General features: G+C 45.8%; 1 protein-coding gene across 2 annotated transcripts in view; it reads left to right on the forward strand.

Annotated features, from left to right (window-relative positions):
* Positions 1–22,434, forward strand: part of Foxk2 (forkhead box K2) — a 50,291-nt gene extending 27,857 nt beyond the window's left edge. Inside the window, exons 3-9 of one of the 2 annotated variants that reach the window (XM_021177329.1) lie at positions 447–594; positions 3,210–3,356; positions 8,808–9,001; positions 9,690–9,865; positions 11,212–11,508; positions 12,214–12,423; positions 19,381–22,434. In XM_021177329.1, coding sequence (XP_021032988.1) covers positions 447–594; positions 3,210–3,356; positions 8,808–9,001; positions 9,690–9,865; positions 11,212–11,508; positions 12,214–12,423; positions 19,381–19,577 — 1,369 coding nt within the window. In that variant the 3' untranslated portion in view covers positions 19,578–22,434. The remainder of the gene's footprint in view (positions 1–446; positions 595–3,209; positions 3,357–8,807; positions 9,002–9,689; positions 9,866–11,211; positions 11,509–12,213; positions 12,424–19,380) is intronic. The other variant, XM_021177331.2, reaches the window with a different exon arrangement.
* The last annotated feature ends 1,317 nt before the right edge of the window (positions 22,435–23,751 follow it).

Here is a 23,751-nt window from a genome sequence, read left to right on the forward strand (position 1 = left end):
AGTGGGGTATAGAGGCGTGGGGTATAGAGGGGTGGGGTATAGAGGAGTGGGGTATAGAGGCGTGGGGTATAGAGGAGTGGAGTATAGAGGCATGGGGTATAGAGGAGTGGGGTATAGAGGAGTGGGGTATAGAAGGGTGGGGTATAGAGGCGTGGGGTATAGAGGAGTGGGGTATAGAGGGGTGGGGTATAGAGGCGTGGGGTATAGAGGAGTGGGGTATAGAGGAGTGGGATATAGAGGAGTGGGGTATAGAGGTGTGGGGGTAACTCCAGCTTTAAGAGATCCCACAGCCTATCCTGGACTCCTTTAGACATGCACTTAGCATACATGTGGGCAAAACACATAATAAATAAATCTTTAAGGAGAAATGTTTGTTTTTACTGACCCAGCTCGTTATGGAAGAACAATACCATGCTTCCTTTAAAGGGCTCTTCCCTCTTCCACAGTGCTGCCAACTCCTGCCCATCCAGCCCTCGCGGAGCAGGGTCTTCAGGGTACAAAGTGGGCCGTGTGATGCCATCGGACCTCAGTTTAATGGCTGACAACTCCCAGCCAGAAAATGAAAAGGAAGCTTCAGGTGGAGACAGCCCAAAGGTAAATGTTTTACAGTCGTGGATTTGGGGGGCATTACGCAGATACTGGTAACCAACCAGTCCTTTGGGAATAAATACCATGTTGTTTTTGCTAGGTTTCTCTTGCTGTGATAAAACACTAGTAAAAGCAGCTTGGGGAGGAAAGAGTTTGTTTGTCTTGCATTTCCATGTAATGGTTCACCATTGAGAAAAGTCAGGGCAAGAATCCGGAAGCAGAAACTATGGAGAGGAGTCCTGCTTGTTTGCTTGCTTATAGTCCAGAGCCACCTGCCCAGGAGTGGCACCGCATACAGAGGTTGGCCTCTTTCACACCAATAATTAATCAAGGAAAAAAAAAAGCCCCACAGATATGTCCAGAGGCTGCTCAGCTTGCATGGAGGCAAGCCCTTAGTTCAGGGCCCTCTTCCCTGTTGGCTCTAGTTTTTGTCAAGCGGACAAAAGTCGTCTGGCACACTGACTTGTGCATCTGTGTGGATTTGATTCTCATGTCATTCTGAGTGTGACATAGGCATCAGGATTTGTAGTGCATTTTTAAAAAATTATTCAACACATCTGTGAGGCTCCCAGGGCAACTGTAGACTACTTGCTAGTGACACAGAAGGGAGTTGCTGTGGGGTTAAGTGAGAAAAAGCATAATTGGTATATATTGCTACTTCCGCCGTGTCATTGTAAATGTGACATGCTCACAAAGAACACAAAAGAGCCATGGAGTGAGCAGAACATATCGATGTTCCTGCGCACACAGCGGCAGGCTTAGGTGCAGGGTTGAAGCCTTGCAGTAGAAATATGATGGCTATAATACCAGAACCGAGAGTGGTCTGTGAGCAGCTGTGCACACTCAGGGCCTGGCAGCAGCTGCAAAGTTTGCTTTACCCATACAGGGATATTCTGACCATTTTCTATGTTAAATTATTTAAGGAATAAAATGGTAGCATACACCTTTAATTTCAGCATTTAGGAGGGAGAGCCAGGAGGATCTCTGAGTTCAAGGCCATCTTGGTCTATATAACAAGTTTCAGTTTTTATTGGAGGCATATAGTGAGACATTGTTTCTAAAAGTGTGAGGACTTGGAGGATAAAGGCGGATGATCTAAAGTTTGATTCCTAGGGTCCACATAGCAGGAGAGGAAAATTGACTCCTAGAACAAATAACATCCTTAGAAACATGTAAGAAAAAAGTGCTAGGAAATACGTTGGCCTTCTGAGCAGGGATGGAGGCTTAAACCTCCAAGTCAGGCACATGGTGGGTGCAAGGAGAGCTGCTTAGCCACTGCTCAGACTTGGGGTCTCTTCCTAGAACTTGGTGTCTTCCTGTGAGTGCTGAGGCAGAGCCTTTGTGGCCTAAGGGATAGCAAAGTAAGTGCTAGGAAAATGTTAGCCATTTAAGGAGGGCCATGGGGGTCTTCTGGATGCTGGCTGTAGTGGGGTGTTAAGGTTTTCTATTGAGAATTGAAAAACATGTCTGCATCATCAGCTCCTGCTGTCTGAGCTGTCATCAGCGCTCTTCCTTTATGCCCTCTGATTTTTCCCTTATCCCTAAGTGCATCTCTACTGAGATGGGATTCAGTGTCTTACTCTGTAGGCTGACCTTAACTCAATGTGTAGCACTAATGGTTTCCTTTAAAACTGTAAATTCTAAAAATACAAGTCTGGGTTGGGGAAGAGTCTGGAGACATGGCTTAGCAGTTAAGAATACTAACTGCTGCTCTTCCAGAGGACCTGGGTTTAAATCTCAGCCCCCACATGGGACTAACACCTGTAACTCCAGTTCTAAGGGAGCTGCGCTCTCTTTTCTGTCCTATACGACATTACACGCGCATGCTGAATAGACGTCCATTCAGGTATCACACCTACACACTAAGTACATAAGTTACAGACTTTATGAGCAGTATACATCCTTACAGTGATGGTAATGAAGCCCAGGAGGCCTTATGCTGAGTGTGCTTTGAATAAGTGGCATTATTTGAATATCCTGACCTGTAGAGAGCTTCTTTTTGTTTACATTGTTTTGATATTTCCCAGTGCTGGTATGCATTTTCTAGAAGTTCATACAGAAACTAGGCTTCTACACAGACATGTCCTCACATGCAGAGGCTTGGCAGTAGATGGGCATTTGGACAGTTCTACCTCAAGTGCTCTTGTGACTTCTGATGTGTGGAAAGATCCCTGTTAGAACCACCATTGTGCTGTGCTTGCTCCCAATCATACTTGGCCATGCTCCTTCCCTTCCGTGCCACAGAGCCCTCCCTGCTCTGGGCTCCCTGAAGCCCAGTGGCTTTGCTTCTCTTTATTGTTTTGTTCTTATCATTTAAATTTTCTCCTTATGTGATTTGTTTGTTTGTTTGTTTGTTTGATGCAGTTTTTCTATGTAGCACTCCTGCTGTCCTGGAACTCTCCTTGTAGACCAGGCTGTCCTCAAAGTCAAAGAGATCTGCCTGCCTTTGCCTCTAGAGTGTTGGCCCCATATGTGATTTTTAATCTTTCTATATATTCTACAAATTTCCAACTAACTTTTCTCAACGTTTCCCATTATCTTACTTTTATAATAAAAACGCTGTTGGAAGAACATATAAAGAATCTTTGAATCTTAGGTGCTTTTTTTTTTTTCTAACACAGGATGACTCAAAGCCACCTTACTCCTATGCACAGTTGATAGTACAAGCAATTACAATGGCTCCTGATAAACAACTTACCCTAAATGGGATTTATACACACATCACTAAAAACTATCCATACTACAGGACTGCGGACAAGGGCTGGCAGGTAAGTCCGTTTCAGCTTGCTGTAGGTGCTGCCTTTTCTAACCGGGATGTATACTAGAGAGGTCATTAAGAAGGGAGTCTCCACCGAGAGCCGAGGCCTGACAGCGCCCTGCTCTTTCGTAGAGAAGGAGCAGCACTTCTGGAGAAAACTGAAACAGATGCTTTTACTATCTGGGAAATAAATGTTTCCCTGGGATACATAAAGCCTGGGGGACTTTCATTTCTGTTTGTTGAAAATGTTGGGGAATTTAAAACTAAAGTCTGTTCTTGCCTCTCACGTTCATCCACCTGTGCCTCTTGAAATATAGGAACTTTACATTTCACAGAGACTGTTTTTTTTTTTTTTTGGTTTTTNGAGACAGGGTTTCTCTGTGTAGCCCTGGCTGTCCTGGCACTCACTTTGTAGACCAGGCTGGCCTCGAACTCAGAAATCCGCCTGCCTCTGCCTCCCGAGTGCTGGGATTAAAGGCGTGCGCCACCACGCCCGGCTTGAGACTGGTTTTTAAGTTGTTTTACCATGGTAATCCTGACTTTGTTTTTAGAATATAGCATTTATACTTGGCAGAGACGGACAGGACCAATCTAAGTTGCAGTTTCCCCCGTGAAGAGCCTCCAGCCTCTTCACAATGCCAATGTTCTGCAGCCTGGGTTCCCTGGAAGGTTGCTGGTGCTGGTGCTGGTGCTGGTAGTCGTTTTGGGGTTTTATTTGTTTGTTTTGAGGTGGGTTTTTGTTTGTTTGTTTGTTTTTGAGGAAGGGTTTCCACTTTGTAGCTTTCTGGCATTCCTAAAACTCACTGTGTAGACCAGGCTAGCCTTGAACTCTTGAGAGGTCTGCTTGGCTTTGGCTCTCAGGTGCAGGGATTAAAGGTATGCACCACCACACCTGGGTATCTAGTATATATCACCATTTCCTAGACATGTAGAAAAGTTTGGGAATTGAGGTAACTTGGGAAAGGGAAAGTTTGCCATGACCAGTTTTTTTTGTTTTTTTTTTTGTTTTTTTTTGGTTTTTCGAGACAGGGTTTCTCTGTATAGCCCTGGCTGTCCTGGAACTCACTCTGTAGACCAGGCTGGCTTCGAACTCAGAAATCCTCCTGCCTCTGCCTCCCGAGTGCTGGGATTAAAGGCGTGTGCCACCACGCCCGGCTGCCATGACCAGTTTTAAACAGCAACAAAAACAAAGAAGGGAGCTGTAGTATGATTTTTTTTTTAATTCATAAAATAACCGATAACAGCAATGTCACTTTGAGGCTTTGATTTGATGAATAATCATTACCTTTTAAAATGTCCAGTGGAGATTATAATGTGGATATGTGGGGGTAATTTTTCTGCTTATTGAAAGGAAAAACATTTAACAGTTAATTTTTATATACCTTTTACACTTTTTAAACATCTTATACTTTTTATGAATTCTTCTGCTTGCTGGGCAGTGGTGGTGCACGCCTTTAATCCCAGTACTCGGGAGGCAGAGGCAGGCGGATCTCTGAGTTTCAGGCCAGTCTGGTCTACAGAGTAAGTTCCAGGACAACCAGAGCTGTTAAACAGAGAAACCCTGTCTAAAAAACAAAAACAAACCAAACAAAGTGTTATACTTTAGAACACTCTGTCCATCAGGCTGAGATCTGTCTGCTTCTCCTGAGTGCTGGGTTAAAGGTGTGTGCTGCCATGCCCCACTGAAGCCCTTTTTACCTGCACATGTAGAAATGTGTTAAACTGGATCTTTGCTATTAACCTTTAAAGAGTCTTTAGTCATAGAAGATGAAAAGTAAGACCATCACCTTTCCACCTTCCCTTCCTGGGATGCACAAACTGCTGGACAATCCCCAGGAAGTCACTGGATTTGGGGAACATTGCCACAGTCTGTTCTGTGTCAAGGGCCTTAACATAATGCATATTGAATTCCAGCTGTATTGACTATGTTTTAATCTGTGGAGATAGGCTGTGGGCCAGAGATGTTGCTCATCAGTAGAATGCCCAGCATATTGTAGGTTTGATCCTAGCACTTTCCTGTCCTCCACGGAATGAAGTTTGTGCTTAAAACACTCATGACTTTTAAAGGTCCCAGAGAGCACTGACTAATTTGTCCACTCTGTCCCATGGGATACCATGGAGCACAGTCAGTGTGCGCATGTGAGGACCCTTAAGGTCTAAGGGCTTGTTTTCATTTGTTAATGTTCAGAATGCTGATGATTTGAAATACCAGTTCCCAGGGGCTTTGAGATGAGGTACTTTGAAAGCTTGAGTAAGACTCAAGCTATGTGATTGTTTATGTCTGTGTGTTTCTGGTATATATTATACTTTTCTTGCTAAAGAATTCTGTTAACTCTTGTTTTTACTCAGACATGTTCTTCTCTGTGCAGATCAAGGTTCATAAAGATGACTTTCTCTCACCTGAGTGTGGAATGTTTATTCCTACTGGCTCCAGATAATTTAGTGTGAGAGAGACCAGCTGTCGGGAATCTGTTTTAATTCACAGACACGCACCCTTGCCTACCCACCCTACAGGGTCTCTCTGTAACAGCCCTAGCTGTCCTGGAACTTGCTCTGTAGACCAGGTTGGCTTTGAACTCAGATCCGCCTGCTCCTGCCTCCCAGGTGCTGGGATTAAAGGCGTGTGCCACCACTGCCTGGCTTGATGGGTTTGCATTTGTAAATTGCTCCTGTCCTCGGCTTTGGGATGCTGGCATTCGTTTGGTCTTATATTGCCATGAGAGCTCAGCTGCTTTTCTAAAAGCATCTCTTAAATCTACGTCAGACCGTATTTATTCTGACTATTCTCTGGGTCAGGAGGAAGGCTTCTTAACAGAAGAAAGTTGGATTTCCAGGGCTGAAGAAATAGAGCAGTTGGTTAAAAAAAAAAAAAAAAAAAAAGGAACAATGTTTGCAGGAGGACCTGAGTTCCATTTTCAGAATTAATGTAAACAGTCTAGGGTGCTGGGGAGGGCCTCTCCTTTGGATTTACTGGCCTATTTGGCAAGCTTTAGGCCCTGTTAGAGACCCTGTATCAAAATATCTCCGGTGTGTTTGGCTCCTAAGGAATGAAGCTCAAGGTGGTTTTCTGGCCTACACACACACTTAGGCACAAGTGCACAGAGGTGGGTTTCCACCTGAGTCCTGCTCTCTAGCAGTTTGTGTGGAGGATAGAAGTCTCCCTTCTCATCTCAAATGCCCTGCATCTATAAGACTGCCTCTTGGTCTAACTTTTAGGATATTACAGAGTCTCTGTGTTGAACAGCTATTTTGTAATTTGCAGAGGAAATTTTACCACAAAATGGGGCAATTAGATTGTATAGAAAGAACAGCACCCCTTTTTTGTTTTTGAAGAAAGACAAAGAATTATTTTTAAGATTATATTCATTTGTAAGAGCAGATTGAAGGTACATTTATCTTGACCATAGTATGTGGACCTAAAATAATAATGAAAAATGGGTGCTTTTCTCTTTGTATCTGAACTAAGAATCATGTTTCCCCCATTTGCAGAGTATTGGATAAGATATTACAGGTGCCCATTTATGGATTTGACTTCATACTGTGTGCAGATTCTCGGGAAGGGGGTGGTTAGTAAGGCACCCAGACTGGGTGGGGGCTGTTAATATTCAGACCTGTAAGGAGCAGTTCCTGACCTCAACCACTGCAACTGCATGAGTGTCCTCAGCACATGACGGGGAGGAGAGAAGCAGCCTTCACCTTCAGGGTTCCTGTTGGACAGAAAGCCCAGTTACTGCTTCCACATTCCCACTATGCTAATAACGTGCAAACTAAGTTGTTTCCTGAGCTAGTGTAGCTGAGCTCCCTGAATGTCTTTATCCTGTGGCTTTGTGCTCTGAGTGGGACTGGAGTCTTGAGTAGCGGGACCAGCTTAACCACAGGGGCTGCAGGAGTTCCCTTTTCAGGTGGTGGTTTCGAGTCCACTGACTTATCTCAATGATTCAGATTTTGGAATATTTGCCTGTCTATAACAAGATATCCTAGGGAAAGAACCAGTTTAAACATGATGTTCATTGATTTTTTTTCCCTGTATACAGTTTTGTCACATCTCTAGTGTGCCAGTGCCTAATGGCAGTGTGGCAGGCACATGGGGACAAGTGGGGACTTTCTGCTGGGAGCACCGTGTTTCCTCAAAGTTTTGGATTTGGGTTTTTTAATTAGGGATGCTGAGCCTATGTTATCTTTGTTTGGGTTGCTTCTCTTGACATACAGCCTTTGACTCTGCCTCTCCTCCAAACCTGAAAGGTCTGAATGCAGCTGGTGAAGGTTTGCCTTCTGTGTTTGATGGGCACCAAGAACAGCCCCCTTTGATTTTCTGGAATTGGAAGAAAGGTTGGTTGTCAGCAGTACCTGATAACAAAACATCGAAGCACTATATGTCGGTTTATTCAAGTATGCTGAATCTCAGCGAGTCAGACACAGCCAGGCCCCTTCACGCTGCCCATGACCTGACTCAGAGCCACAGTCAGAGGCCTTGTTTCCTACCCATGACTCACTGATTCTGGAGCAGTCTCTGGGAAAGACTGTAAAGGAATACTGGACATTTGTTAGATTTCTTAGCTGCCTCTGACAAGTTAGAACTTCAGGCCATGGCTAGTTATTATTACGTTAGAATATTAATGGGGAATAGAGAAAATGGAGGCTTTTTGTATATCCCCAGATTTTAAGTTATTACCATTTTGAAACTTTGATTTTTAAATGTACTCAAAGATGTAAGGATATGAGACAGTAGCTGTGAATTTATGACGTTTGTCCTGTGTTTACTTCAGTGCTGGGGCCACAAGTCAGGGGGTTAGAAGTCAGACACTGTCTGAGACCCTTGGAAATCCTGAAGCTAAACTTTTTGAAGAAGAATGATGGCTTAGGAGTTGGTTTTTCTCTCCTTCCCCAGTGGAATTATTGATGAAGGTCAAATAATCACATGGATGTACTTTGGAAATACAGAGCCAAGTACTGGACTGGAAGGTGGAGTCACTTATAACTCCTGGGCTTTGCTGACTTGCTAAATAAGTACTTTATACTATACTGATGTTCTTTAAATGGTATGACAGATTCTTTCATCGAAAATACAAAGTAACAAACATTTTAAAGGGGTGGCTTATGTCTGCTGTTTGTCTCCAAACAGAAAGAATTGACAGTATAGTCTTGACTCCCATCTGACCAAAGCCAAGGTGGTAGTGACAGGCCTGTTTCCTACCTTGAAAGGAAGAAATGGGAAATGGCAGAGCCTTAATCCTTCTCATGCCCAGGTTCCCCCTCCCCACACGAGATTCCCTGAGTTGTGGCCACACAGGCTCCAACCCACATCAGTCTCACTCAGCTCATCCCAGGGAGGCTGGGCGTTGAGGCCTCACTCTGTGTCTGCAGCTGAGCACCTAGGTTTCTGCTTTACAGGGCAGTAAGGCTTGGGCACATCTTCATTTCTCAACAAAGTGAATCCTACGTATTTTTTTATGTTTCATAGAATTCAATTCGCCACAATCTCTCTCTGAACCGTTATTTCATCAAAGTGCCACGTTCCCAGGAAGAACCAGGCAAAGGCTCCTTCTGGAGGATAGACCCTGCCTCCGAGAGCAAGCTGGTAGAGCAGGCTTTTAGGAAAAGACGGCCTAGGGGCGTGCCTTGCTTTAGAACCCCCCTGGGACCTCTCTCCTCTAGGTAAGGACACAGGAACCAGAGCCTGCACTCACTGTCAGTAATACCACTTCAGCATGTTGGCAGAGATTCCTTCCAAACAGAAGATCTGCGGATGCCTGTACTGGTGTTGGGGTGGGGAACTGGGAAAAGGTTGGTTATGTTTCTATTTCTTATCGCCTTGTTCACCTGTACTGCTTGCTGTTCCCTTGAACTTAATGCATATCTTAAAGTAATTAGACTCCAGGAGGCAAGGTCATGGAGCCATGTGGTAGTTTTCATTTCTTTTGGTATGTGAACAGTTCTTTAAAGTGACTTTCAGTTTTGTAAACTCAAGATTTCTCATTTGCCTGATTTTAGAACCGTATGTTTCACATTCATTAAGAATGTTTTTAACCTGAAAGAAATGAGGTTATTAGAAGCCTTAAGGCCCCACAGTCTGCTCACTGGTTCCTGCTGACTGGTTCCTTAGAAACACTGCTCTGAGAGGGTAGCAGCCTTCTCATGGAACTGAGCAACCTGTGTGGCATGCGTGGCCTAGCTCTGGTACTGTCCATTGAGCCTCACTGGGTCTCCACAGAGAAAGTCAGCCACACAGACCTGGGCTCAGTTGGCAGGAGACAGAGGCTTCCCTTTATAAAGATTAAATGAATGGACGCATCCTTTTTAGAGCATCACTGTAAAATACCCCTGTCTTCTTTTGGTGACCCAGGAGTGCCCCAGCTTCTCCCAACCATGCCGGAGTGCTGTCTGCTCACTCCAGTGGCGCCCAGACCCCCGAGAGCCTGTCGAGGGAGGGCTCCCCAGCCCCCTTGGAGCCTGAGCCTGGTGCCTCACAGCCCAAGCTTGCCGTCATCCAGGAGGCCAGGTTTGCCCAGAGTGCACCAGGTGAGAGAGACCCCAGGAGAAGGAAGAGGGAGGGGCAAAGGGGCTGGGAGTGGGGCCAGACAGAGATGCCTGAATTTGGCACTTAGTGTAAGTACCTGAGTGTTGTGTGGATGGAAGGTTTTGGAAAAACCGGTGGCACTGGGATTTTTTTCTTTCCTTTTTTAAATCGGCATGCAGGTGTGGTAGTGAGTGACTATACTATTACCCAAGAGGCTAAGGCAAGGATTGTTGTGAGTTTAAGTCCAGCCTGGCATATATAGTGGAACCCTGTTCCTAAAAACAAAACTAAAAAGAATCGGTATTTCTCAGTTGTTTTCTTAAAAAAAAAAAAAAAAAGCCCTTTCCTCACCAAAAGAAGTTAGACAAACTAGGCACTGATTGGAACAAAAATGTATCCCATTTAGTGAGTAGATGAATATTTCCAGTTTAGTTGCAGAACCACAATATAGAATAAAATGTGTATCTTAGTAAAGCTAGAAGATGGGCATTCTGGCGGCTAGGCTCGATGGCCCAAAGAGACCCTGCCCTGCCACCTGTCTCCAGCTGCTGATGTCCACTTGCTGAGAACCAGAGGCTCTGACCACCTGTGGCTGTTTCTGAGTTTTGTGCCTCTGTCCTACCAGAATGAAAGTGTTGGTTCTGGGCGCAGATGGCATGCCTTTAGGCCCTCACAGAGAGCATATTCTTGAAGGAGGAAAGAGATATTGTCAGAAATCAGAATAAAACAGAGTTTGTAGTTTTTATTAATTAGATCTAGAAACTAAATGTCCCTGTGAAGACAGTACATCTGAGCAGAAGAGATAGATGCGCAGTGGTTGAGAGCATCTCCTGCTCTTGCCGTGGTCCTGGGTTCAGGTTCAGGTTCTAGTACGCACACTGTGTTTCAGTTCTGGTAGATTCAGAGCCTTCTTGAAACTTCTGTGGGTACCAGGCACACATATGGTGCACTGACACAAAAGCAAGCAAAACACTTAAGCAGATAAACAAAAATAAATCTTGAAAAAATTTAATAAAATGATGTATGTCTCTCCTTTGTGTGTGTGTGTGTTTTTTTTTTTTTTAAGATTTATTATTTATATGTAAGTACACTGAAACTGTCTTCAGACACACCAGTAGAGGGAGTCAGATGTCATTATAGATGGTTGTAAGCCACCATGTGGTTGCTGGGATTCAAACTCAGGACCTTCATAAGAATAATCAGTGCTTCCATCTCTCCAGCCCATGTCTCTCCTTTGTAATGTTCTGTATTTTAAAGTCTAGTGTTCATGTTAGGAAGAGCTTCGTGTGGAAACTGTAAGATCAAGGAGCCGTGCAAGCTCAATACTGCTCATGTTGTCTCCCAACAGGGTCACCTCTCTCTAGTCAGCCCGTCTTAATTACTGTCCAGCGGCAGCTACCCCCGGCCATTAAGCCTGTCACCTACACTGTTGCAACCCCAGTGACCACACCCACCTCTCAGCCACCTGTTGTGCAGACGGTCCATGTTGTTCATCAGATACCAGCAGTGTCAGTCACCAGTGTGGCTGGACTGGCCCCAGCAAACACATACACAGTTGCTGGACAAGCTGTGGTCACCCAGGCTGCGGTGCTGGCTCCTCCTAAGGCTGAACCACAAGAGAATGGCGACCACAGAGAAGTCAGAGGTGAGCAAGAAAAAAAAAAAATCTCCCATTAGTTTCTCGGATTCACCCAAGACCCTGGGATCATTTGTTCTGCCTTGGGGTTCCCTGGGGTTTGGTTCTTGTTTCTTTGTTGCCTTTTAGGGGTTAGCAGTGCTGGGAATTGAGCCTGGCTCCACATGCATCCTAGGGAAACCCTGTATTACCAGGCTACAACCCCAACCCAGTGGTATGAGTGTGTGAGTGGGTGTGTGGGTGTGCACGCACTCATGTGTGCATGCACACGCATGAGTCCAGGTGCCCTTGGAGGTTATAGGTAGTGGATCTGGAACTAGAGTTATTGACCAACGTGGTGCTGGGAATCAAGCCAGGTGTGCTGTGAAGAGGATGTATGTCCTCCTGAGCATTGAGGCATCTCTCTAGTCTATGACTGGGTTTTAAACATTTCTATTTTTATTTATTTATTTATTACAGTACTATGTATCAAACCCAGGGCTTTATAAATGCCAGGCCAGCGCCCTTCTACTCTACTGAGCTATGTCCATCCCCGTTCTTGTCCGTTGTCCCCCCCCTTCCCGTTTCAAGCCTTACTGTGATCTTGTCTTAAGCTTGGCAATAGCTGCAGTGGAGGTTGGGATTAGGCTTGTGCCATCCTCACTTGTTTTTAAAACTGCTAAATCTCAGCTTTGCAACAGTATATCATCTCTCTCCCTTTTCTTTTGATTTCAGTGAAAGTAGAACCTGTCCCTGCAATTAGCCCAGCCACACTAGGCGCTGCTAGCCGAATCATCCAGACATCACAGGGCACCCCTGTTCAGACAGTGACCATAGTGCAGCAGGCGCCTTTAGGTCAACACCAGCTTCCAATAAAAACTGTAACGCAAAACGGAGCTCATGTGGTACCCATGCCTACAGCAGTGCACAGCCAGGTGAACAATGGTAAGCAGCATTCATGCATTCCCGATGCCCCTCACTGGCACGCTGGGGCTGCGACTGGAAACGCAGGCTCTTAATTCATAGAAGGGACTTCCATGGTTGCATCTGTCCTGACTTGGCAGTTTTGAAGCCCTGGGCAGTGCAGCAGAGTGGGGGGAGTTGGCCACGGGGCTCCTACTAGAGGAGGGCCTAAAATTCTGCCACAGCCCCTAAACTTGTAGAAAGTTTTCTATTTTCATTCATTTATTTATGTTTATGTTTATGGGTATTCTGCCTATATGTATGTGTATACACTGCATGCATCTAGTGCCCATGGAGGCCAGAAGAGGGATCAGAGCCCCCTGCACTAGAGTTACAGGCAGCTACTTTGTGGGTGCTGGGGATTGAACGTGGTTCCTCTATAAGAGCAGCCAGTGTTCTTAACCATTGAAGTATTTTTCCAGTCTCTTCCACAGAAATTTTTAAAACATTCCAGATATAGAGGTATGCAAATAGGTACCTTCTTTGTCTCTGTGACAAAATACCTAACAGGAAGCAATCTCATGTAAGAAGGACTTGCTGTGGCTCAGGGTTTGCGGATGTAATGCACCATGGAGCTCGAGGTAGCTGGGCACAGTGTGCTCTGCTCTGCTCTGCTCTGCTCTGCTCTGGTGGCGGGCAGAGAGGGATGAGCTCTGCTGCACAGCTTTCTCCTCCTCGTTCCGCTCAGTAGGAATGAGAACTGTGAATGTGAAGGTCAGAGAACAGCTTTGTCAGCCCAGTCTCCATGTGGGTGCTCAGATCCAACTCAGGTTGTCACAGGTGGCGGCAAGCACCTCCCCCTGCTTAGTCATTTACATGAAGACTTAAGTCTTGCCTGACTATTTGATACTGTAGGACCTAGAACAGCATCACGATTTCAGAGTTGGTATGTTCTTTTTTAAAAAACTAGTGCTAAAGAGTGCAGAGTGCTTGCACTTCTTCGAGAGGTCATGAGTTCAGTTCCCAGCATTCACATTGAGTGGCTGCAAGGGATCCGACAGCATCTTCTGGCCTCTGCAGGCACCACGTACACTAGTTTTCACATGCACATACAGATTTATAAGCATGCACATAAATAAAAAATTTTTAAAAATCATAAAACTATGTGGTGCAGTACACATGTTAGTCAGTGCACACATGTGAGGGTCAGGACAGCTGTGTGGAATCTGCTCTCCTTTTCTCTCTCTCTCTCTCTCTCTTTTTTTTTTTTTTATTTTCGAGACTGGGTTTCTCTGTGTAACCCTGGCTGTCCTGGAACTCACTTTGAATACCAGGCTGGCCTTGAATTCAGAAATCTGCCTGTCTCTGCCTCCCAAATGCTGGGATTAAAGGCATGTGCCACCACCGCCCGGCTGTTCTCCTTTTCCACCTTTATGTAGGTTTCTGGAATTGAACTCGAGCAGCAGTTCAGCGGTACTCCAGCAGTGCCTTTACCTGCGCAGTCGTAACTTACCAGCCTTATAGTTAGAATTTATAGTAGCCGATGCTGAGGGGACACCGTTTCCCATGGTACAGAATGGCAGAAGAATATGTATGGCCCTTGGTTGTTGTCTGTTCTAATCCTAATACAAATTCTCCTGAGTGAATGTTTAAATGAAAACTGTTAGCAACTGAAACAGTATTTTAATATTTCAACAGTGCAATGCAAAGATAGACTGATTTGATATTGAAATGCTGGGGGATAATGGTAGAAAAATATTATTCCTTTTTCCCCCTACAATTAAAGGACACTGTTACTTTGGTAGTAGAAAATTTTGTGTATACATTAAACATTGCATTTCTTAATAAGGATTCATGAGTCTGAGCCAGGAAGTTTCCCAAAGCCTTTGTCGACATCACAGGGCATAGTGGCATAAGCAGTGCAGAGTGTTTGTGTGTTCAAATCCCAGGCTGCTAAATCTCAGATTCATTATGTGTTTGATATTTTTGGGGATGTGGGGAGTCATTGCCTATTCAGAAACCTTGTACTGTTGCCATTTTGTCAGGGTGACTTCCATGCTCAATGTTGTGAACCAAGGTGTAAGAAGATGTGTGTCAGAAGACACATGGCAGAAAGAAGCTCTATCCTCAACCTTTTGTAGATGGCCAGTGTAGCCCAGCAACAGCTTGAGCTTGGAGTACTGGAATGGCTGCTACTTAAGCACCCTCAAATTCTTCTAAGGCTTTGCTGTGTGCCTTGTGAGTTGTTAGAGATTGAGGAAACTGGAAGCAGAGAATGCTGCTCTCGGTACTTACTGCTTGAAATCTCTTGGGAGCTCCATCCATGGAAAAAATCTCAGGGAAAGAGAACTGGCTCGTGCACAAGATTAACAAGCAAATGGAAACTAGTGGAAGAGCCCAGGCGTCCTCATTAAACCTGCCGTAAGGAGCACTCTTTTGTAGTTATCCCTGAAACTGGAGTTAGGTATGGTTATGAGCTGATGTGAGTGATGGGAACCAGATGTGAGTCCTCTGGAAGTGAACCAGCACTCTGCAAGTGTTTGGTTTTTTTTTTTAAAAAAAGATTTATCTATTTATTTATTTATTATATGCAAGTACACTGTAGATGTCTTTAGATACCCCAGAAGATCTTATCGGATGGTTGTGAGCCACCATGTGGTTGCTGGAATTTGAACTCAGGACCTTCAGAAGAGAAGTCAGTGCTCTTAACCACTGAGCCATCTCTCCAGCCCAAGATTTTATTTATATGAGTACACTGTAGCTGTTTTCAGACACACCTGAAGAGGGCATTGGATCTCATTACAGATGGTCATGAGCCACCATGTGATTGCTGGGAATTGAACTCAGGACCTCTGGAAGAGCAGTCAGTGCTCTTAACTGCTGAGCCATCTCTGTAGCTCTGCATGTGCTCTTAAAGAGTGTGATCGTGGCTTGCCTATAACTCAACCAGAACTGGAGCTCACCGAGGCTGGTACTTCTTTAAAAGAGCATTTTACGGCTGACGTGGGGTTCTGTGACTGAATGCTTGCCTGGCATTTCCCAGGGATTTCATCTCAGCCTCCTGAGTAATCGTAACTAGAGTATGTAGCATCATGCCTAGCTATAGAAGCTCCAGGCCAAGTGAGCCACCTTTTCCCAAAGTTAAAGAAGAGAAGAGATAAGGAAAGACATCTAGTGATGGCCCCCACACATGTGCATGTGTATCTACTTACATTTGTGCCCCTGCCCACCCTAATTCAAGTTTTTTGTATTGAAAACCCCAGTGTGCTCTCCTGGTGTCAGAATCTCCCGCCCGCCCAAGGCCCAGCACTCCCCTCCTGAGGGTAGCTGTGTCAGTAGTGACACTCACAGGTGCCTGGTGTCTGCGTAGGAGGTAGATGAGGTCCTCAGCCTGCCTTCTCTTAGGGCTCGTGCTCAAGGTCAGTTGTGCACAGCCCGTGCATGGATGGGCCTACTCAGTACCTCAGGGCCCTTCGTCTCTGCTCAGTTCATGGCCTTCCTCCCTTTCTCCTCTTCTCTTCCCCTTTCTCCCTCTTCCTCTCTCTCAGTGTCTGTCTGTCTATATCTGTCATTCTTTTAGCAGTACTATGTGTTGGGTTCTTGGGGTGGTCCATCATATCAAGGTACTTGGCACCAAACCTGAGTACCTGGGTTCAATTTCTAGAATTTGTAGAAAGAGAAAACTCATTCCTATAAATTCTGACCTGTATACATTATGCCATGGTACATAAATGATTTATAATTATGTGATTATAAATATAATTAATATATAAACAGACAATAAACAGTAAATGTCTTTTAAAGAATTTTAAAGAATGCCAGGCATGGTGGCATGTACCTTAATCCCAGTATTTAGGAGCCAGAAGCAGATGCATCACAGAATCCTGAGCCATCCCTCCTAGTCTCAATAAAATATACTAAGGATTGAACTCAGGACTGGACACATAGCTGAGCATGCTAGCACTATGTACTGATGACCATCTTGTTTTTGTGTATAGGTGTTTGCCTGCATGTACATATGTGTGTCACTTACCTACCTGGTACTTACACAGGCCAGAGGTGTTGAAGTTGAGGAACTGGAATTACACATGGTTATGGGCAGCCATGTGGGCACTGGATCTGCAGCCAGTGCATTCTCACCAACTTTAGAAATTAAGCATGCGGTTGTTTGTTTTATGGTACTGGGGATTGAACCAGTAACCTTGCACATACATGCCAGGCAAGAACTGTATCACTGAGCTATATCTTCATCAAATTCTTTTTAAATTTTTGAGACAGGGTCTGTCTAGACCAGCTGAATTTGAACTCCTTCTGGTTCCTGAGTGCTGGGGTTAAAGATTATACCCTAAGCCCAGTGTTTATGAGCATTTTAAGATGAAGAACTAAAGTTCCCTGTGCTCTATGACTCTATGTGGACCCCATACTCCGTCCAACATGCTGCTTTCTTGTCCCTGAAGCAGAGGGATTATTTTCAGAAGGCAGTAGATGTTTCCGTGAGCGTCCCCCATAAAGGCTGGCCCAGATGGCTGACAGACACCTGACGTTTATGTGCACTAGAGCCCCGCTGTCTGAGTCTCTAGCTACCTGTGTCCAGCCTGTGCGCTCTGTGCCTCCTCCAGGCTGTACTTGCACACCCTAATTATAACTTAACCCTTGTGGGATAGAGAACTGACTGACTTCCCATCGGGCCCCTGTCTGAGTCCATTTGTATTAGTGTAACAGAATCTAACACTAGATAAGTCATAGTTAGTGAAAAGGTTACTGTCTCTTAAGGTTGTTGGCCTGGCCAATATCAAGGCACCATCTACTATTGAAGACCTTCCTTCTGTCATGAGGCAGAAGGCAGGGTTGCTGATTGTTTTATAGTGCATGCAGTCCCTCATAATGGCTCTCATCTACTGTGAGAACAGTCTTAACGCTGAGCCACAGCAGTGACATTATGTCCTGAGTTGGTGTTCTACCGACAATTCCCAGATACATGTATTTGAGGGTATATTAATCTATTTCTAGTTAAGTTTCTATAGCCTCCTGTCTGTCTACACACTTTGGCAGGGGTAGGAGTGCAGTCAGGATCAGCACAGCAGCTCTCTGCAGGCTCCCCACTTCATAGACTTGGCTCAGGTGGGCAGGGCAGGAACTGTGTGAGAGCCATTTGTAGCTGAAGTACACAAACAGGAGCTGAGGAAGAACACTCTGGCATGAGGCTGTGGAGCTAAGATTTGAGTTTCAAGACAGACTGGAGACAGCCTGGGCTTGAGGATGTCTAAGCCACTCGCCCAGGCCCTAGCACTGTCCTAGGCGGCTGGCCATGCTCAGTCAGCATCAGCCACACTGGGAAGAGCTGAGAAGGGTAGCTCGTGCCTCCCATAGCTGCTTGACGACATGACTGATGGCTTGATGACATCCACTGACGGCTGGACATGCCCTTCCCGACCCCATGGCAGCGCACGCCGCGTGAGAGTGGGGTAGGGATGTGACAGAGCTGGCCTAGCATGCCCTGGTCTATCCCTTGGGTTCTATCACCAGCCTTAAAAAAGTAATAAAAAGTAATAAAAAGTCAGGCTGAGTGTGGGACAAGAGCTGGGTCTTCTCCCTTCGTGTGTGTTCATGCTGCGATCATGTTTGATGGTGCCTGTGGTGCTATAGGGCTCTGCTTCAAAGAGTCTAGCAACTTGAAGGGGCTTTGTCTACTTGGGCTGGAGGGCAGGGTTCTTTCCCTTTGTAGGCAGTGAGCTGGTGTGAAGCAGCCAGTGTGTTCATCTTGCTTCTTGTTTCCCTGGTAACGTGATGACTTACATATCTCAGGAGTACCACCACCTGAGACAAGGATAGCTTAAGCTGGAAAGAACAGTAGCAACCTCCCACTGGCATCTGTATTTTGGAGCTATCTAGAGAAACAGCCAGCAGAGCTAAGCATACATAAGTATATGCAGTTAGGAGAAAAGAGACCTTGGAGGTTTGTGGTGGCACATGTTGGTAATATATACAGGAGGATGACAACTTGAGAAAAATAGACCTGAAGTAGTCTGCTCATTTAGGTGTGAGGCCAATAAAAAGACAGACCTTCTGGACAGAAGAGAGGATTGCTACAGTAGGAGGGCTAAGTGGAAACAGGACTCTTCTTCATTGAGAGTCCTCTGTCTTATTCCTCAGATAATGTGCTGAGGCCCATCTAGGTTGGCAGGTCATTTGCTTTGCTCAGTGTTTATCTTACGTTTTCTTTGACAGAAACCATCAGCATCATTGTGTTAATAGTTAGGTAATAGTGGTTCCCTCAGACAAGTTGACATGCAAGACTGCCCACTGCCTCAGCTGGAATTTAGCCTTTAGAATAGTCAGGGCTGCGTGTGCTATTGCACCTTTTCATTCTGGCACTCTGGAGGCACGGGAGGTGGTTCTCCATGAGTTCCAAAGCCACACAGTGAGACTCTACTAAAACAAAGAAAGGAGGTGGGTAAGATATGGGTATCTATCTCCTGGGTCTGCCCCCCCCAAAAAAAAAACCCATTTATTGCCTGGGGGGGCATGTACATAAAGGTCCCAGAGTAATTTGTGGGTCAGTTTTCTCCTTGCACCTGTATGTTCTGAGTATAGAACGCAAGTTCTTAGGCTTGGGGGACAGTTCTAAGCTGCCTTCCTAAAGTAAGCATGTCTTCTTTGTAGATAAAGCTTTAGATAATAATGTATTGAACAGTTGAGAAATGGCTATCTCTCAAACCAGAACAGCCTTATTTTCTATTTGGAGGGAACAGTTCTCCGTCCTCCAGGTGAACAGAAGCCTCCTTGCCTTGGCGGTTCTAGGCTTTCAAGTAGCTTGTGCTTTTTGTAGAAGCTACAGAGGTTTTTCTTACTGATGGGAATTGACCTTCCGAGACTTTGGCCATGTAGGGTTATCCCTGGGATTTTGTGTAAGACTCAGAGGGTTTGGCATGCCAGGGTGGACTCCATGGTCAGGGGTTTATGCAGTAGCGTGGGGTTCTGATTCACTGTGTCCTTCAGCAGCGGCAAGTCCTCTCCATATGTTGGCCACCCACGCATCAGCATCGGCATCCTTGCCCACAAAGCGCCAGAATGGTGACCAGGCAGAGCAGCCAGAGCTCAAGCGAGTTAAAGCAGAAGATGGCGAGAGCATTGTCATTGCCCTGAGCGTGGACGCACCACCAGCAGCTGTGAGAGAAAAGGCAATCCAGAACTAGCTGTGGGAGACCTTTTCTTCAGACATCAACTTTGTGGTGCCAAAAGGAGACGCTGCCTCTCATTGAAGCAGGGAGTGCTGCCTCTCTCTCACTGAAGCAGGGAGCGCATCCTCGGTGGGTAAAGGGCCCTGCGGTTGGACTTCACCTCTCAGCACTGAAAACATGAACCCAGGTGGCCTTAAAACTCCTTAATTTAAAGACATCTTACACTTGAACAGACCCACAACAGCAACCCTGGTTCCAGAGGTGGTGTCTCCGACAGAGCACTCGCTGGGCCGTTGTCTGTGGGCTCAGCTTTTACTACAAGCAAGAACTCCAGGTCCCAAAGGACTGAGTCTCCTGGGAGGATGCAGCACCTGCTACAAGTGGATCTCGCTGGCTTTCCTTTAGGGGACAGAGCCACAGCCACCTGCTGCCCTCATAGGACCTGCTGGCTGTGGCTGAGAGACAAGACAGTGTTTTGTTGTTCACATACGGAATTAGAATACTTGGCAGTGTCCTTTCTTTACTGAATAATGGGGTCTTTGACATTTCATATCACTCCATTTCTACTCTGGAAATTTGAGATTCATTTGGGGGAAAGAGCGTCCTTCTGTTTGTTTCTGTGGTTTGATTTTAGCCCGTGGGATGGTTTGCTCTAGTCTGTCCTGCCTGTGTTTGGGTGGCTCTCCCTTAGGACACCTACCTGCCCGTTTCCGTTTAGAGCAGTTACCTGATGAATTTGACCTACCTTGTGCCATTGTAGAGGGTGGGTGGGCTGAGGCTGCATGGACCCATGAGGCCAGGGGGCATTGGGACAAGAGACCCTGGGAGCCTTCCAGCCATCAGGCTGCACGCACGTACCTGCTCTAGCTTGCTGGGTTTGTTGTTTGTTTCTTTATGTAGACTTTGTCCTTGGCGTAATTTCCCACTCTAGTAAAACAAATCTAAATATTGTGTATGCTTAAAGCAACAGATCCCTCCCTCCTGGGAAACAGATCCAGGCCTCTGTCACGCCTTTTCAGACCAAGGTCATAAATCTCTCTCTCCCAGAACCTGGGGAATCATAGGGGTCAGCTCTGGCCTCTGACTGGCTATCTGTATGGCACACTCGCAGCAAGAGCTGGTGGAGAGATGTTGCCAGTTAACTTAAGGGTCTTGGGAGTGAGACCCTGCAGCCAAGTATCAAGCATTCAGGCCATTTTATGATTCTCAAGAGGTTTCTCTGGAATTTCAGAATGACGTCCCACACTAATCCTGACTTATGTCACATAGCAAGTAAACTAAGAGGGAAGGGTGAGGAGAGGTGGGGAGGCCAGCAGCCCAGCCCACACTCAGGTTCACCGCTCACCTTTCCAGAGCATTCTGGACTGAGCTGAGCAACAGGCAGAGGGCGTTAGGCTCATTGTGAGTTTTTTTTCCCTAATGTCATCATCATAACGTTATTTATTTAAATGTAGTTATTTTGGTATTTAATTTTTTTTAAGAGAGGGGGGGAAACCCTGTATTTTCCTGGTAGAATGAAATGGCTCAGAATGGTATATTTAGGCAATTTAAAACATTATTTACATAAAGACCAAATATGATAAGTCTGTTCTAAGTATTGCTTCACCCACAGTATGGAGCTGTCACAATGTTACTGCAGATGATGCGTGTTGACATGGAGTTACTGCACCCAAGCTGGATTTATATAACTCAGCCACTTAAACAATAAAGGTGAGACATGATGCGAGTGAGAACATGTGTGTGCCCACCGCAGTCTGCCTCCTCCATCGTTTTTGCAGGTAACCTCGGAATGTCTGTCTCATAAAGGTTTGCAGTTTGCAGAGTACTTTAATTTGGGTTATATTGTGCCCAGCATGTGCATCCAGACTGCGGGCCTCAGATAACATGGTACGCTGGCAGGCCGCCGCCCTAGTCAAGGGTGGGCTCAGGTACCACCAACTGGACATACTGTGTATCTGGAGATGTGTGTGTAGCATGCTTGCCCAGGACTTGTTCCCTATGAGTGAGATCTGCAAACTCGTTACCTCTGAGCCCCAAACAGACCTTATGGGTCTGTAGGAGTTTCTTTTGGGGATCATAGAAAACATTTAAAGATGGAAGGAGGTTTTTTTTTTCTTTAAGGCCACCTTCTCAGTCTCACGTTAGTGAAGTGTGCCAATAGGCACACAACCCATCTTTTCTCCTTGCTGCTGTATTGGCCTTGCTGCTGCTTTGGTCCATAGGAATGTAACGCTGCCAAGGAGAGGGCAGAAACTGGACCCTTAGGTTATTAACTGAGTACTAAACCCAGGGTTTCTTCCCAGTGTTGAAGGCACTACTTTAGTTTTATGTTCATCGGAGTTCCCAGAAGCCCCTCCTGACACAAGGAGCTCACAGCAGTCCCCAGTGCCTGTGGCACCACTGCTGAATGCTTATGGAGTCTCGCTTTGACCTTTACCAAACTTCTGAGCTCCCTCAGGGACGAGATAACTTCAGCAGCGTTGGCTTGAACCACACCGACCACAAAGGGAAGCTCACCTGTGTCCTGGGTACGGTGCATTCCAGAATGTGTGTGGCATAACATTGTATAGCTATTTCCCACACTGTAGAATGTGTTCACAGATAGCAGCTGGTCTCCGTAAATACCCCACCCCACTTCCTTGTCCTCTGCTGGGGAGCTGGTCACAGAGTAGCTGTAGTAGTTGAGGAGGGGTCGGGGAGCATCAGGACTTGGGTTTTCTATGCTGTGTGACACAAGGAGAGAAGTGACAATCGTGACGGCCAAGCAACTGCAGCTCAGAGGAAGCAGAGTGCTGATCTGTGTGCAAAGATTTGGAATTTTTAAAAAGTACCAAGTTCCTGAAATTCAATAAAATATTTTTATTAATTTTAATGAATACAGAGTATCATTGTCTTCTGATAAGCAGATACATCTATCTTACTTTTTAGCCTGTGCTGGGGAGACTGGACCAGGAACACAGATGGGCGGCAGCACAGGCTCCCTCAGAGGTGAGGGAAGGCACAGGGTCTTCATGATGCTACGGCTGTACAGTCACCTGTGTGGCATCTTACTGACATTCCGTTGTTAGAGTTATAAAGTGTTCTAAGTTGTGATTGTCTGTCCCCCACTCACCCTTTGAGGTTCCCAGGCGGTAACAGTCATCTTCCAGCTGCTGTCCCAGGCCACCCACATAACCAATAATAAATCTATGGTCATGGAGTCAGTCTGAGCTACATGAGACCTGCTTTTTTAAAAAAAACAGGGGTGGGGGGATGGGACACTGGGAGGCTGGTAGGTCTAATTGTTTCCTGTTGCCTTTTTCTGTTATGACCCCAGTTGAGCCACTTGTAGCGTACAGAGAGGCTAAAATGTGATCCTTTTTCACAGAGAATGCTGGCTGGGGAGACAGAGTTAGAATTCCCTGGAATTCTGTGCCCCACATTCATCTGGAGCCATCATGGCAAAACTGACCTGGAGGAAGTGTGAATTGTCTGAGCAATGCACGCAGGGTGTGGCCTGAGTAGCTCAGAAAAGGTGGGAGAACTCCACTCACAAAACATGGGTGTAGATACTTGCAGTCTGCACAGCAGTGGTGTTAGCTAAGGTAAAACTCACTGAGTGAATGGCCACAGGAAGCTCAGCCTGAGAACAGCTGTCAGCTCCAGTATGACCCAGATGTAAGTAAAAGGAAGCAGAAAGCTTCCTGAAGTTGAGCAAATGCTCTTTAGATACATCAACAAGTTACAGACCTTAGACATGAACTGTTCAGTGGACAGAGCCTTTAGGAATGGAAATGAGCTTCAGGGACACATGTCCCTTGGCTCCCTGCTAAAGGAGAAAGATGGAGGTAGCTTTTTAAAAACAAAACAAAACAAAATAAAGCCGGGTGGTGGTGGCACACGCCTTTAATCCCAGCACTCGGGAGGCAGAGGCAGGCGGATTTCTGAGTTGGAGGCCAGCCTGGTCTACATACAGAGTAAGTTCCAGGACAGCCAGGGCTACACAGAGAAACCCTGTCTCGAAAAAAAAACAAAATAAGTAACTGAGTGTTTTATGCTCATCGCAGAGCCACAGAAGACCACAGTTATCATAGTTTCATGGAGAGGACACTAAGCAAAACTGGAGAATTTAAGGGCCTAAAGAACAAGCGAAACAAGGTGTTCCTGGAAAGTGAAGGCGGGCTCTGTGGTGCTGCTTGTGCCTGCTGAG

Source organism: Mus caroli, chromosome 11, assembly GCF_900094665.2.
Source record: "Mus caroli chromosome 11, CAROLI_EIJ_v1.1, whole genome shotgun sequence".
Classification (NCBI taxonomy): Eukaryota; Metazoa; Chordata; class Mammalia; order Rodentia; family Muridae; genus Mus; species Mus caroli.